Below are 16,235 nucleotides of genomic sequence, written 5' to 3'. Positions count from 1 at the left end.
AAAAAGCACAATAACTGAAATGAAAAGTCCACATGATTCTGGCCCTGGAACAACCAGACAACAACATGCAAAAAAATTAATCTAGACACAGACCTTACATCTTTCATAAAAATTAACTGAAAATGGATCACAGACCTAAATGTAAAATTCAAAACTATAAAACTTCTGCAAGATAACACAGGAGGAAATCTAGATGACCTTGGGTTGGGCAATGACTTCTGAGATACAAAAACAAAGTCATGATCCTTGAAAGAAAGAATTGACAAGCTGGACTTCATTAAAATTAAAAACTTCTGCTCTGCAAAGGACATTGTCAAGAGAATGAAAGGACAAGCTTCAGGCTGGGAGAAAACATTGGCAAAAGACATATCTGATAAAGAACTGTTACCCAAAATACACAAAGATCTCTTAAAACTCAGCAATAAGGAAACAACCTGATTTAAAAATGATCCAAAGACATTAACGACACCTCACCAAAGACAACATATAGATGGAAAATAAGGCTATGAAAAGATGCCACATCACACGTCATCAGGGAAATGCAAATTAGAACAACAATGAGATGCCACTACACACCTATTGGAAGGGACAAAATCCAGAACACCGACAACACTGAACGCCGAGGGGGACCTGGAGCAACAGGAACTCTCGTGCGTCGCTGGCAGGAACGCAAAGTGGTGCCGCCACCTCGAAGGACAGTTTGGTGGTTGCTCACAAAATAAATATATTCTAACCTTACGATCCAGCAATTGTGCTCTTTGTTATTTACCCAAAGGAGTTAAAAACTTATGTTCACACAAAAACCTGCACATGTATATTTTAGCAGATTTATTCATAACTGCCAAAATTTGAAAGTAACCAAGATGTCCTTCAGCAGGTAAATGAATAAATAAATTGTGGTACATCCAGACCATGGAATATTATTCAGCACTAAAAAGAAGTGAGCTATCGAGCCATAAAAAGACATGGACGAAACTTAAATGCATATTGGTAAGTGAAAGAAGCCAATCTGAAGAGGCTACATACTGTGTGATTCCAACAGTATGACATTCTGGAAAAGGCAAAACTGTGGAGACGGTAAAAGACCAGTGGTTTCCAGGAGTTAGGAGAGAGAGAGGGATAAGTAGGTGGAGCACAGGGGATTTTGAGGGCAGTGAAAATACTCTGTATAACACTATCACGATGGATACTGTCATTATACATTTGTCCAAACCCACAGAATGTACAACACCAAGAGTGAACCCCAATGTAACCTATGGACTCTGAGTGATAATGACGTGTCAGTGTAGGTTCATTGATTGTAACAAATGGTGGGGGATGCTGATAGTGGGGGAGCCTGGGTGTGTAGGGGGCAGGGCGTATATGGGAAATCTCTGTACCTTCTGCTCTGTTTTGCTGTGAACCTAAAATTGCACTAAAAAAATAAAGTCAATTTTGTGTGTGTGTGTGTGTGTGTGTGTGTGAGGAAGATTGGCCCTGGGCTAACATCTGTGCCAATCTTCCTCTACCTTGCATGTGGGATGCCACCACAGCATGGCTTGATGAGTGGTCTGTAGGTCTGCGCCTGGGATTTGAACCTGTGAACCCCGGGCCGCCAAAGTGGAGTGCATGAACTTAACCACTATGCCACCGGGCCGGCCCCAGAGTCAATGTTTTAAAAAAATCTACTAGAGGGAACCAACAGCAGACTTGAAAAGTCAGAGGAAACAATCAGTGAACCTGAAGATAGATCAATAGAAACTACCCATTCTAAGGAAAATAAAGAAAAATGAATGCAGAAAAATAAACAGAGCCTTAGAGACCTGTGGGACATTATCGAGAATATCAAAATGCATATGATGGGAGTCCCAGAAGGAAAGGTAAGAGAAAAGGAAAAGAAAAAACCATGTGAGGAGACAATGGGAAAATTCCCCCAAATTTGATGCAAAACATCAGTCCATACATCAAAGCAGTTCAATGAGATCCACACCTAGACACATCATGGGCAAAGACAAGGAGGAAACCTTGAAAGCAACAAGAGTGAACAACTTACGTACCGGGGAGCCACAGTCAGGCTAACAGCTGACTTCTCGTCAGAAACAACGGGAACTTGAAGGCAACAGGATAACATTTTTAAAGTGTCAGGAGGACAAAACTGTCAACGAAGAATTCCATATCCATCAAAACTATCATTGAACTTACATACTGAAAGCCACAAAACACTGCTGAAAGAAATTAAAGAAGATCTCAGTAAATGGAAACACACCCTGTGTTCGTGGATTGGAAGACAATATTGTTAAGATGTCAATGTGCCCCAAAGCGACCTACAGATTCAATGTAATCACATTACGTGAATCAAACTTTCAAGTCTTTTTTTGCAGAAATGGAAAGGACAGAATTTGGATGTATATCAACCGACAAAGTGTCCAAAAATGGCTCAATGATGATGAAAGGCTAAAATCTGAGTACATCTAGAAGGATGTGTTAAATGAAACATCAACACAAATTGAAACCTTTTTTTTTCTACAAGGATTATAAGGGTATACTATAAAAACTTTATGACAATAAAATGAGACAACTTTCATGAACTGGAGAAATTCCTAGAAAGACACAAATTACCAAAACTGATTCAGGCATTTTGTAGATGTAATTAAGGATATGGACCTTGAAATGAAGAGATTATCCTGGACTACCCAGGTGGGACTAATCTAGTTAAATGAGTCCTCAAAAGCAGAGACGTTTTCTTGGCTGTGGTCATAAAGAGTTGTGATTACAGAAGAAGGGCCAGAGAGATACAATGCTGTTGTCTTTCAAAAGAGAGAAAGGAGATCATAAGCCATGGAATGCAGGCAGCCTGTAGAAGCGGGAAAAGACAAAGAAACAAACTCTCCTCAAAGCCTCCAGGAAGAAATGCAGCCCTGCTGCTCCCTTGATTTTAGTCTACTTTGACCCAATTTGGACTTCTGACATACAGAATTGTAGGATAATAAATTTGTTTTGTTTTAAGCCACTCAGTTTGTGGCAATTTGTTATGGGAATAATAGAAATTATAGTACAATTATCCTGATACCAAAGCCAGACAAAGACAACACATGAGAACAAAACTTCAGACCAATATCCTCATAAATATAGACACAAACGTCTTCAACAAAATATTAGCAAACTGAATCAAGCAACATATAAAAAGGATTATACACCATGACCAAATGGGATTTATCCCTGGAATGCAAAGTTGGTTTAACACCTGAAAATCAATTGATGTAATACATCATATCCATAAAATAAAGGACATAAACCACATGATCCTCTCAAGAAACCAAGTAAAAACATTTAACAAAATCCAACACTCACTCATGATAAAAACTCTGAACTCAAAGAATATAAGGAAACTTCCCCAAACTGATAAAAAGCATCTACAAGAAAACCTACAGCTAACATCCTACTTAATGGTGAAAGACTCAAGACTTTGCTCCTAAGACCAGGAACACCATTTCTAGTCCACATTGTACTGCAAGTTCCAGCCAGTACAATCAGGCAAGAAAAACAAATAAAAGGCACAGAGATTGGAAAGAAAGAAGTGAAACTGTCTTTATTAGCAGAAATGTGATCTTATATGTTGAAAATCCTAAAGAATCAATACAAAAATCACTAGGACTAATAAATGAGTTCCACAGGGTCACAGGATCCAAGATCAATATACAAAATTCAATTTTATTTCTATATGCTAGCAATAAACTATGAAATTGACATTACCATAACAATTGACATGTCTTCCTCTTTTTGCTTGAGGAAGATTGTCCCTGAGCTAACATCTGTGCCAATCTTCCTCTATGTCCCTGAGCTAACATCCGTGCCAATCTTCCTCTACCTTGCATGTGGGACACCACCACAGCATGGCACAGTTATGACAATAACATATGAAAATGACATTAACAAAACAACTCCATTTGCAACAGCATCGAACAAAATACTCAGGAATAGGGGCCGGCCCAGTGGTGCAGCGGTTAAGTGCGTGTGCTCTGCTTTGGCGGCCTGGGGTTCGCAGGTTCAGATCCCGGGCGTGCACTGACACACTGCTTGCCAAGCCATGCTGTGGCGGTGTCCCATATAAAGTAGAGGAAGATGGGCACGGATGTTAGCCCCTCAGCAAAAAAAACAGGAGGATTGGCATCGGATCAGGGCTGATCTTCCTCACACACACACAAAAATACTCAGGAATACATTGAAGAAGAGAAGTGCAAGACTTGCTCACTACAAAATATTGCTGAGAGAAATTAAAGACCAAAATAATTGAAGAGCAATTCTAAGTCTGTGGATCGAACACCTCGATATGTGAAGATGCCAGTTCTCCCCAAACTGATATCTAGAGTCAGTGCAACTTCTACGAAAGACTGGAAGTCTCTTTTTCCCCCAGAAATTGACAAGTTGATCTTAAAATTTACATAGAAAAGGAAAGGACCCCGAATAGCCAAAACAATCTTAAAAACCGAAAACAAAGCTCAAGGACTCACCCTTGCCAATAGCAAAACTCACTATAAAGCTACAGGAGTCCAAAGAATGTGGTCCTGGCATAAGAACAGACATATAGGTCAATGGAACAGAACTGAGAGTCCAGAAACACAGACATACTTTGTTTCACTGCACTTCACTCTACTGTGGTTTTTCACAAATTGAAGGTTTGTGGCAGTGCTGTGTTGAGCAAGTCTATTGGCGCCATTTTTCCAACAGCATTTGCTCACTTCGTGTCTCTGTGTCACATTTTGGTAATTCTGGCAATATTTCAAACTTTTTCATGATTACGATGTTTGTCATGGTGATCTGTGATCAGTGACCTTTGATGTTACTGTTGTAATTGTTTTGGGGTGCCATGGACTGCAGCTATATAAGACAGCAAACTTAATTGATAAATGTTGGGTGTGTTCTGACTGCTCCACCGACCAGCTGTTCCCCCATCTCTTTCCCTCTCCTCAGGACTCCCTATTCCCTGAGACACAACAATATTGAAATTGGGCCAACTAATGACCCTACAATGGCCTCTTAAGTGTTCAAGTGAAAGCAAGAGTCGCACATCTCTCACTTTAAATCAAAAGCTAGAAATAATTAAGCTTAGTGAGGAAGGCATGTTGAAAACCAAGACAGGCCAAAAGCTAGGCCTCTTGTGCCAGTTAGCCAAGTTGTGAATGCAAAGAAGTTCTTGAAGGAAATTAAAAGTGCTACTCCAGGGCCAGCCCTGTGGCGCAAGTGGTTAAGTGCACGCGCTCCACTGCAGCAGCCCGGAGTTCGCCAGTTCGGATCCCGGGCGCGCACCGACACACTGCTTGGCAAGCCATGCTGTGGCAGCGTCCCATATAAAGTGGAGGAAGATGGGCATGGATGTTAGCCCAGGGCCAGTCTTCCTCAGCGAAAAAAAAAAAAAAGAGGAGAATTGGCAGATGTTAGCACAGGGCTGATCTCCTCACACACAAAAAAGTGCTACTCCAGTGCACACACGAAAGATAAGATAGCAAAACAGCCTTGTTGCTGATATGGAGAAAGTTTTGAGTGGTCTGGGTAGAAGATCAAACCAGCCACAACATTCCCTTAAGCCAAAGCCTAATCCGGAGCCCGGCCCTAACTCTCTTCAATTCTGTGAAGGCTGAGAGAGGGGAGGAAGCTGCAGAAGAAGTGTGAAGCTAGCAGAGGGTGGTCCATGAGGTTTAAGGAAAGAAGCCGTCGCCATAGCATAAAAGTGCAAGGGGAAGCAGCCAGTGCTGATGCAGAAGCTACAGCAAGTTATCCAGAAGATCTAGCTAAGACAATTAACAAAAGTGGCTACACTAAATAACAGATTGTCAATGTAGATGAAACAGCCTTCTACTGGAAGAAGATGCCATCTAGGACTTGAGCTAACATCCATGCCAATCCTCCTCTTTTTGATGAGGAAGACTCGCCCTGGGCTAACATCTGTGCCCATCTTCCTCCACTTTTTATACGGGACGCCGCCACAGCATGGCCTGACAAGCAGTGCATCAGTGTGCGCCTGGGAACCAAACCCAGGCCACCAGCAGCAGAGTGCTTACACTTAACCGCTACGCCACGGGGCCGGCTAGGACTTTCATAGCTAGAGAGAAGTCAATGCTTGGCTTCAAAGCCTCAAAAGATAAGCTGACACTCTTGTTAGGGACTCATGCAGCTGGTGACTTTCAGTTGAAGCCAATGCTCATTTACCATTCCAAAAATCCTAGGGCCCTTAAGAATGATGCTAAATCTACTCTGCCTGTGCTTTATAAATGAAAGAACAAAGCCTGGATGACAGCACATCTGTCTACAACATGGTTTACTCAATATTTTAAGCCCACTATTGAGACCTACTTCTCAGAAAAAGATTCCTTTCAAAACATAACTGCTCATTGACAATGCACCTGGTCACCCACGAGCTCTGATGAAGATGTACAACAAGATTAATGTTGTTTTCATGTCTGCTAACACAACATCCATTCTGCAGCCCATGGATCAAGGAGTAATTTCTACTGTTAAGTCTCATTATTTAAGAAATACATTTCATAAAACCATAGCTGCCATACATAGTGATTCCTCTGACGGATCTGGGCAAAGTACATTGAAAACCTTCTGGAAAGTATTCACCATTCTAGATGTCATTAAGAACATTCATGATTCACGGGAAGAGGTCAAAATATCAACATGGACAGGAGTTTGGAAGAAGTTGATTCCAACCCTCATGGATGACTTTGAGGGGTTCAAGCCTTTAGTGGAGGAAGTAACCGCAGATGTGGTGGAAAGAGCAGCAGAACTAGAATTAGAAGTGGTGCCTGAAGATGTGACTGAATTGCTGCAATCTCATAACAAAACTTTAACAGATGAGGAGTTGCTTCTTATGGATGATGAGCAAAGAAAGTGGTTTCTTGAGATGGAATCTACTCCTGGTGAAGATGCTGTTAAAATTGTTGAAATGACAACAAAGGATTTAGAGTATGACATAAACTTAGTTGATAAAGCAGCGGCAGGGTTTGAGAGGAGTGACTCCAATTTTGAAAGAAGTTCTGCTGTGGGTAAAATGCTATCAAACAGCATCACATGCTACAGGGAAATTGTTCATGAAAAGAAGAGTCACTTCATGCGGCAAACTTCATTGTTGTCTTATTTTAAGGAAGAGGCACACACCCTCAACCTTCAGCAACCACCACCCTGATCAGTCGGCAGCCATCACCATCCAGGCAAGACCCTCCCCCAGCAAAAAGATTACAACTTGCTGAAGGCTCCGATGATGGTCAGCATTTTTTAGCAATAAAGTATTTTTTACTTAAGGTATGTACTTTTTTTCAGACATAATGCTATTGCACACTTAACAGACTACAGAGTAGTGTAAACATTACTTTTATATGCACTGGGAAACCAAAAAATTCGTGTGACTGACTTCATTGCGATATTTGCTTCATTGCGGTGGTCTGGAACCGAACCCACAGTATCTCCAAGGTCTGCCTGTAAACCCTCACAGTTGAGGCCAATTGATTTTTGACAAGGGTGTTATGATGGACAGTTTTATCTGTCAGCTTGGCTAGGCTACAGCTCCCAGTTATTCAATCAACTAACTAGTGGTTAAGTTCAGCCCGCTCTGCTTTGGAGGCCCAGGTTTGGTTCCCGGGTGTGGACCTGCACCACTCGTCTGTCAGCGGCCATGCCATGGTGGCAGCTGACATGAAAAAAGAGAAGGTTGACAATAGATGTTAGCTCAGGGTGAATCTTCCTCAGCAAAAAAACCCCCAAATCCTAATCTAGGTGTTGCTGTGAAGGCATTTTATAGATGAGATTAGAGTCCATAATCATTTGACCTTAAGTAAAGGAAATTATGCTGCATGACCTGGGTGGGCCTCATTCATCCGTTGAAAGGCCTGACGGGCACAGCTGAGGCCTCCCTGAAGAAGAAACTCTACCTCTGGGTAGCTCATGCCAGAGAGTTCAGCCCCATGACTTCTGGAATGCCTAGCCAGCCCCCACAATCTCATAAGCTGATTCCTGTATTAAATCCCTTCACATGTATCTCCCACTGATTCTTTCTTTCTGGTTGAACTCAGTGGGGCAATTCAATAGAGAAAGGATAGTCTTTTCAGCAAATGGTTCTGGGACAACTGGATATTCACATGCAAAAAGATTAATTTAGACCCTCCTCTCACATCATACACAAAAATTAGTTCAAAATGGCTCACAGAGCTAAGTGTAAGCACTAAAACCATAAAACCACAAAACCACAAAACCACTTAGAATAAAGCATAGGAAAAAATCCTCCTGATCTTGGACTAAACAAAGGGTTCTTAGATATGAAATCAAAGGTATGATCCAAGAAAGAAAAAAATTGATAAATTTGACTTCATAAAAATTAAAAACTTTTGCACTTCAAAGACTTTTTTATTATGAAAATTATAAAACAACCTACAGACTGGTAGCAAATATTTGCAAATCATATATATGATAAAAGACCTATAGCCAGAAGATATAAAGACCTCCTACAACTCAAATAAGACAGTAACCCAAAGAAAATTACTCCTCACCCAGGACAGCTATAATAAAAGGGACTGTCAATAATGAGCGTTGGCGAGGATGAGGAGGGATGGAAAGAAACCCTCATGTGCTGCTGGTGGAGGGTCAGATGGTGCAGCCACTGTGAAAAGCAGTTTGGCAGTTTCTCAAAAAATTAAACAAAATTTTTTTCATATGACTCAGCAATTCCACTCCTTGGTATTTATTCAAGATAAAAGAAAACATATGTCCATACAAAAACACTTTTGGCAAATGTCCCTTGCATCATTTATTCATAATAGCCGAAAAGTGGAAACAATCCAAAATGCCCACTGAATGGTGAATGGGTAAACGGAGTGTCTTGGGTCATTTAGTGGAACACTAGATAGAAAGAAGGGCACCCACTAGGGACATGTCCCTGGGCATGGGTGAACCTCAAAAACACTATGATGAGTGAAAGGAGTCAGAACAAAAAGCTACAAAATGTTCCACTGATCTGAAGTGCTTTTAAAAAAAGGCAAACCTGTAGAGACAGGTTGTCTGAGAAAGGGGTGGAAACGGATTCACTGGAAAAGAGTGGGGCAGAGCTTTCCAGGGTGATGGAAATATTCTAAACCTAAATTGTGGTGGTGTTTGCACAACTCTGCACGTTTACTAAAAATCATTAAATCGTCCACTTAAAATGCATAAATTTTGTGGTATGTCAATGACACCTCCAACAAGCTGTTTTTAAAAATAAAGAATCAAGAAGCTACAACAAAAAAATCAAACTAAACTAGACGGGTTCGGGTTGTAAAGTTAGGTGGTTGAAGTGTGAAGAAAACAAGGTGGGAATTATCTTGCAGGTTGGGCGGTTCTCCCCTGGGGTGGGGTCAGGGTGGGGGAGTGCAGGCACAGGGAGGCCAGTGAGCAGCAGGGACTCCCTCCTGGGAGACTGACCAGGTCCTGGTTCCTGATCTGGATGGTAAGCACATGGGCACTTGCTTTGTCATAAACATTGAATGTCCATATTTTCCTTTATACATTTTTCTCCATGTATGTTACATTACACAACAGGAAGCCTTTATAACACCAACCAAAAATTCTATGGTTTCTAGGAATAAATCTAACAAAGATGAGCAAGACCTGTCTGCAGAAAATTACAAAGCCTTATTGAAAGACATTAAATCGGGCCTTCATGAATGTCTTGTAAAGGGATCAATAGTCCCCAAATTGACCTGCAGAGTCAATGCAATTCCAGTCATACCCTAAAAGGTCTTTCAAAGAATCTAACAAAATCAAGTTCAAAGAAAAAAGGCCGGAGAAGAGCCAAGTGACTCTTCAAGAAGAAGGCCAGCTCTCAGGGCGCCTCCCGACGGAGGCTGTAGCCACGGGGACAGCACCGCCCCAGGGAGACAAACTGACCCACGGAAGGAAAGAAAGGGCCCGGAGGCAGTCCCAGGCAGGACGGAACCGGAGCCCTGGTTATAACAGGGCACCTGGAAAAGGAGGAACTGGTTCATAGAAAGTCAACACAAATTAAACGGAATAATAATGTCTGCAGTGCGGGGCTGAACAAAAGGCAGAGGTGAAGGCCCTGATGAGAACGCCCTCGCGTTGGACGGCGACGAAAGGCTTTACCTGCCCGGTGAGGGCGGAGCACGGGTCTCACTGCCAACAGTCAAGGAGGACGGCGGCTGGCCATGGGGAGGGCCACACAAAACAAGCAAGACAAGAAAAAAGCGCCGCAGAACAAGCCGGACAGCCAGAAGGCAGTGTTAGTCGACAAGGTGCCGTCCCGCCACACGCCCGGAGGCAAGACACGCGCCTGGACGGAGGGCCGGGCGCCCCCGTCGCACGTTCGGCCCCGGGGGGGGTGGGGCTCCTTCCCCGCCGCCGCACGCGGCGGGCGCTGAGCGGGGCCGACACGGTCCTGGTCCGGGGGCGCCCGGACCCGGCCAGCTCCGCCCCAGGAGCCGTCGGGCAGGAGGAGCGGCCTCTCCGGGCAGGACGCGCCCCCTCCCCGCCCCTCCTGCCTTGCGCCCGGGTCTGCGCGCGGCTCGGCCGCCAGCCGCTTCTCTCGGTCCGAGAGATCCCCGGGGCCGGGGGACACAAGTCCCGTCTCCCTCGGACAGACCTCGGCGCAGGTCCGCGGACGACCACCGGGGCGAGAAGAGATGGCGGGGGAGGGGCCTCCGACCGCGCCGGACCCTCGGGGAGCCGGCCTGCGAGCGGCTCTAGGGACACCAGCCCAGGTGGTCGCGCAGGGTTCCGAGAGCAGGGGTCCGGGCGACTTCGTGGTGGGGGAGGGCGCTCATGCTCACGCCGTGTCCACTCGGCACGAGCTCGCGCGCGTCCTCACCGCGTGCGCCCGGGGCCCGAGCTCCCGGCACGGCCCGCTGCACCCCGGCGGCGCCCCCTCCCGGCCCCTCTTGGGATTTGGTGTCGCGTAGTTGTCGTCTGTGCATGGTTTCCCCCCCGCCCCAAATGGGCTGGGCCCGCGGCGAGGGCGGCGGGGAGACGCGGAACACGCCCCCGCGACCCCGGCCACCAGGCGGCAGCACAGGGGCCATCCCGCCGCCCTTGGGGAGCCCAGGCGCAAAGGCGCCCGCAACACCTTCCCCCAGAGCTTCGGCCGCGCGCGCGCCCCGCCCCGGACAGCGGGCTCCGCAGGCATCCGGCTCCCGGAAACGCGACTGCTGCGGATGGGGGGGACGGGGGGATGGGGCTGCCGGGCCACTGGGAAGGCGCCAGGGTGAGACCCTCACCTCAGCCCTGGGAAACACTGGGAGCCAGGAGTCCTCACCTCTGCAGCCGTCTAAGGGATCCCGACTCAGATAACCTCTCCCAGGTCAGTGCCCTGGAGCAGGTTGGTGGCTAAGACAGGGGGATCCAAGAGTTCAGGGCCCCCCACCCACCTCCTACCACTGTTACCCTGAGAGTCCCCCCTTCCAGAGCATTCAGAAGACTCCACTGGATCAGCTCATTGAGTGGAGACACCCATCCACCCCATGGCCTTCCAGGAGCTCCTGGCCCAGAGGCCACAAGAAATCCAGGCAGTCCGCACTGGTCAGGCAATGGAGAAGCATCCAGGCCTTTGGGCCCCCAGGTGAGTCAGTGAGCAGGGGGGGGCTGGTGTGTGCGATGGCTGCTGCAGGCACCCCACAGAGCCAAGGTCACATCTAGCTCTGAAGGGGATCAGCTGGGTGACCCTGGCAGCTGCGCACCCTCTCTGAGGTCACTCATCCTCTGTACTGTGGCGTCAGGCTGCCCACCTCCTGGGGTGCCTGCCATGTGGGGCACACAGCAGGTGCTGAGTTAAGGATCAGACCGGAGATGGTAGACTGGGGGCTCTGAGGCGGCTGGAATTAGAAGTGGGAGCTCAGAGCTGACCCACCCCCACCAGCTTCCCTAGGTCCCAGTGTGAACCAGCCAGGGGGCCACCGACAGATTTATTAGGGGATTCAGGGACCTGGGGCAAGTCCACAGGGTCCCCTCCCTCCTACTGCCGCCATCAACCCAAACGTCCCCTGGTCCTGCTAGCGTCCACCGTGTCCAGCTGCGCCTGTGCTACAAGAGGTTCACCCTGGCCACCACCTGCTTGCAGCCAGTGACGGCGAACTCGCGGCCCGCCACTTGGTGGTAGCTAAGCTGCGCCGCCAGGAGCTCGGCGCGGGCCTGCTCCGGGAAGAAGCCCTCCGCGGCCATCTCGTCCCGGAAGCAGTTGACCACGTCCCGCTTGTCCAGCAGCAGGAAGGGCACAATGGCCGCCACCTGCCACAGCGGGTGCTCACGAACCAGGAGCGCCTGCAGGCTGGCGCGCAGCTCCTCCTCAGCCCGCGCGGCCGCCGCGGCCTGGGCACTGTGGGCACCGTCGGGGCGCAGGGGCAGCGCCCGGGATGCGTTCTGCAGCACGAAGCGCGTGATCTCCGCGCCCCCGGTGCGGCTGAGCAGCACATAAATGGCGTTATGGAAGGGGTGGGAGCGCTGCGGCTGCAGGAAGCCGTGCAGCTCATCCAGCAGCGCCGACGGCATGAGCTCCACCTCGTCGAGCACCAAGAGCGGGGTCTTCTCCTCCGCCTCGGCCCTCGCCACCACGTCGGCCACGAGCTGCGCCAGCTCCTCTCGGCAGTCCTGCGCGGCGCGCGGCTCGGGGCAGTGGTGCTTCGCGTGGTACTGCAGTACAAGCGCGCCGTCCTCGAGCACCGCGCGGAAGTGGCGCGCCAGCAGGCGGCCCACGTGGCTCTTGCCCACACCGCTGGGCCCGTGCAGTGCCAGGAGCAGCGGGCGGCTGTGCACGTGCGTGGCCAGGTAGTCCCGCAGCAGCGTCACGATGCGCCCCACGGCAGCCGGCTGGCCAAACACGGCGCGCTGCAGCGCCTTCTCCAGCCCGTCCAGGTCGTAGCGCTGAGCGTTATCGTCTAGGTTCTCGATGGCGTTGAGCACCTGGAAGCCCACGATGGCCACGAGCAACAACAGGCAGCACTGCGCGCGGCTCCGGTGCTCCGCGCGCGGCCGGCACTTGCGTGAGGTCTCCGGGTAGAGCACCACGCGGCTGCGCCGGCGCCTCTTGCGCGGCGTCCTCGAGGACAGCTCGGCGGGGCCGTCGAAGGTGAAGAATCGCGGCTGGTTAGGCTCCGCGCGCGGCGCCTGGGGCCCAGAGTCCGGCGCCTGGCCCGGCGGCGGGAGGCGTCGCTTGCGCAGGAGGCACACACGGCGGCGCAGTCGCACCACGGCGCGCACGGGCGCGATCACGCTCGGGCCGGGGGCGCCGGGGGCCATGGCCGCGGGCTCCAGGCTGGGCTGGCTGCGGTCCATGGCGCAAGGGCTGCGCTCGGCATGCAGGTCGCCCTCCCTGCAACAGGAAGACGGAGAGGGTCTCCAGACTTCCGCACGGCCGACTGGGCCCCTTCCCCGGAGTGATCTCAACAGCCTGGAAAGGCCCCAGAGCGCGGTCCGGGCTGTGCCACGGCCAGGGCCTGGTCCTGGGCTCGCTGGGCGGGAGTCGCCCCCTGACCAGGAAGCGGCTCCCCGCGGGGCCCCAATGCAAATCTCTAGGGTCCGCCCATAAACAGACGCGGCCTTGAGGAAGTGGCGGGGGGGGGGGGGGGGGGATGGGGGGAGGCACAGCTTATCGGGCAGCCTCCCTGGCTTCCTGGAGGAGGAGTCGCTGCAGACCAGGCGCCGATTAGGGGTGAAGAAGGGTCAAGGCCGGACCCCGCCCCCGCCCGCAGCTCGGACTCCGGGGCGCCAGGGGCCCTCGGCGTCCCTAGAGGGGGTCACGGGAAGCAGGGGGAGGAGCACCCCCGGAGTTCAGAGATGGCCCCCACACACTGAAGACACTGGGGAGAGGGTCTGGCTAGAACTGCTTTCCAGAATGGGCCCCAGACCTGGCCCCAGCCTGAACCTAGGCCTCCCAGTCCCCAAACTGGGATTCTTCCAACACCCTCCAGTGAACACACTGATGGAGTGGCAGCAGCCCCCCAGAGATGGGTCGGGGTGGGGTGGAAAGAGGGACAGAAAGATGAACTGGAGGAGGGACAGAGCCACAGAGACAGCGCTGGAGAGACACAGGGCAGACCCACCCCCCATACCTGCAGCTGTGTGAGGTCAGGCTCCTGCTGGCCCTCAGTCCCCAGGGCAGCACCCTGCCGCCACCAGACGATGAGGCCCACGACTCAGGAAGCGGAAAATGCCGGCTTCCTGGTGAGGGTTGAGGTGGGGTCAGGGGCCTGGCTGGGCCAGCTCAAGCCTGGTGGGCAGCAACACCTGCGGGTCCCCAGGGAGCGTCCTGAGATGAACAGAGGAAGCTCCGAGAGGTTTCCGCTTCTATGCAAAGGAAGTGAGTCAGGGGTGCGGCGAGGGCGGGACTTAGGCTGGACTGAGGCGCCAGATGGGGAGGTCTGGCTGGCTTGCCCAGGACCCTGGGCCAGCAGGTCACCTACCCTCCTCAGCCCTGCAGCCCTCCAAGCCTTCCTCCCTCCGTCCAGGCTCAGGACATCTAGTGAGGCTGAGGGCATCCCCTTCGCCAGGATCCACCGCCCTTACACCTCAGTCTGCCCTCTAAGAACCCCCACCACCCCAGCGACATCTCCACTTGCACCTGACCCCCACAGGGCCCCCCCCCCGTCGGTGGTGGGGTTTCCAGGCTGCCTCTAAGCAAGAAGGGGAGTAGGGCAAGAGAGGGGAGGGCAGGGTCCTTTGCCCAGCTGATGTTCCCCTAACCCCTCCCTATTCTCTTCTCCCCCACCACCCCTCCCCCTCCCCTGACCCCAGTCTGGGGCCCCCAGAGTAGGTCTCATTTCCTTTTCCTCCCCCTCCTCCTCTACCAGGGCCTGGGGCTACATCGCCCCCACCTCCCCTTCCTCTTCCCCTGTCCCCAGCCTAGAGTCCCCCCCTCCCCCCAGAGGACAGGGCAGCACAAGCAGGGGCAGAGTTCTGGAACTGGGGAAGGTCCCCCACGTGTGGCTCAGAGTCCTGGTGGGGGAGAAAATTCAGGCAGAACTTGGGTCACAAGTTGGCAGATGGGGTCTCTGGACCCTTCCCTGGCCACCCCCTTTCCCATCTCTGCACAGATGGGCCTCCCCTCCTCCCATTCTGACCAAGGAGCTGTTCTCTGCCAGGCCCAGCCTGAAAGTCCCTCACCTTGGCCCAGGCCAGTCTGCGGCCCTCCTGTCAACCAGTAATGCCCCCAAGCCATCCGGCACCCCGCAGGCACGGTGGCAGTCCTGACTCCCCTGGCTCAGGGCCCCACCCTACAGTCTGTCCTGCCCATGGCCCCCACTCCTCCCAGCTTCTTGTCCCTCTTCAGCCTCCCTCCCGCCACCCCTCTGCCCACACAGGTCCCTCCTGCGTCAGGGAAAGGTCAGTTCTGGGCCTGTGTCCCGTTCTCTCCAGAACATGGGCTTCCCAGGCCTCCTGGTGGCACGTGGGAGCTCCTGTCTGTCCATCTGTGCAGTGCCCTCTGCAGGATCGCTGCACTGAGACACAGCTGCTTCTCCAGGTCCTCTTTCCAGCCTCAGGGCTGCTCCCCGGCCGCTGCCCCTCCTCTGCCCAGGGCCCAGTGCTTGGGGACCCCTCGGGCGCTTCACCCACCATGTGGCCTAGCGGTGCTTTCAGCCCACACAGGCCTTCCCAGGACTGGAGTGGGAAGGACACTGTCTGTCCAGGCCCTGCCCCTTTCCGTGGCCCCAGCATGGGGTGGGGGCAGGTGGGTCCTTCAAGGCCCTGGACTTTTTCTAGTTTCCAAGCTGCTTCTGACACAGGGAGGACACCAGGGGGCCTCAAGAGGCAGATACAAGAAAAACTGCAGTGGGGGCAGGCCTGTCTCCAGCGGCCAGCTGGCCACTTCTACCAGAGGCTGATCCACCAAACCCTCTGGGGTCTGGAGACCCATCACTGGAGTGAGGAGGGGCTTGTACACTGGGCATGGCAGGAGTCAAGAAAATCAGGCCCGGAGGGTCCACCCCCAGTGGGGTCAAGGGTGAATCTGAGCCTGGGGCTAAGGCCTCGCCTCCCTGTACCTTCTCCCCCACCTCCAGGGGTGAGGGGGCCCCAGGACCCCACCTCTCCATGTCCTGCTGGACCAACCCCACCACACCCTGTGCCCCGCTCCGAGAGGCCTCCCCTCCCACCTTTTTCCTGTGCACACCCCAGATTCACAGTTGTGTCTGCAACCTCTTCTCTGCAGACCCTTCACCCCAGTGGGGACTCTACCCAGCTGCTGGCTGGAGATGGGCGGGCGCCCCCCGCTCCTCTCCTTC

At 51.6% G+C, this 16,235-nt stretch overlaps 1 protein-coding gene across 1 annotated transcript; it reads right to left on the bottom strand.

Moving 5' to 3' along the window:
* Positions 1–11,395: 11,395 nt before the first annotated feature.
* On the bottom strand, positions 11,396–14,490 carry TOR4A (torsin family 4 member A). The gene is made up of 2 exons (XM_058524616.1): positions 14,067–14,490; positions 11,396–13,327 (listed from the first exon to the last, which is right to left on the bottom strand). The coding sequence occupies exon 2, from the start codon at positions 13,288–13,290 to the stop codon at positions 12,043–12,045; it is 1,248 nt and encodes a 415-aa protein (XP_058380599.1). The 5' UTR covers positions 13,291–13,327; positions 14,067–14,490; the 3' UTR covers positions 11,396–12,042.
* Between the last annotated feature and the right edge of the window lie 1,745 nt (positions 14,491–16,235).

Source organism: Diceros bicornis, chromosome 28 (assembly GCF_020826845.1).
Source record: "Diceros bicornis minor isolate mBicDic1 chromosome 28, mDicBic1.mat.cur, whole genome shotgun sequence".
NCBI lineage: Eukaryota > Metazoa > Chordata > Mammalia > Perissodactyla > Rhinocerotidae > Diceros > Diceros bicornis.
This window is presented reverse-complemented; position numbering and strand designations above follow the sequence as displayed.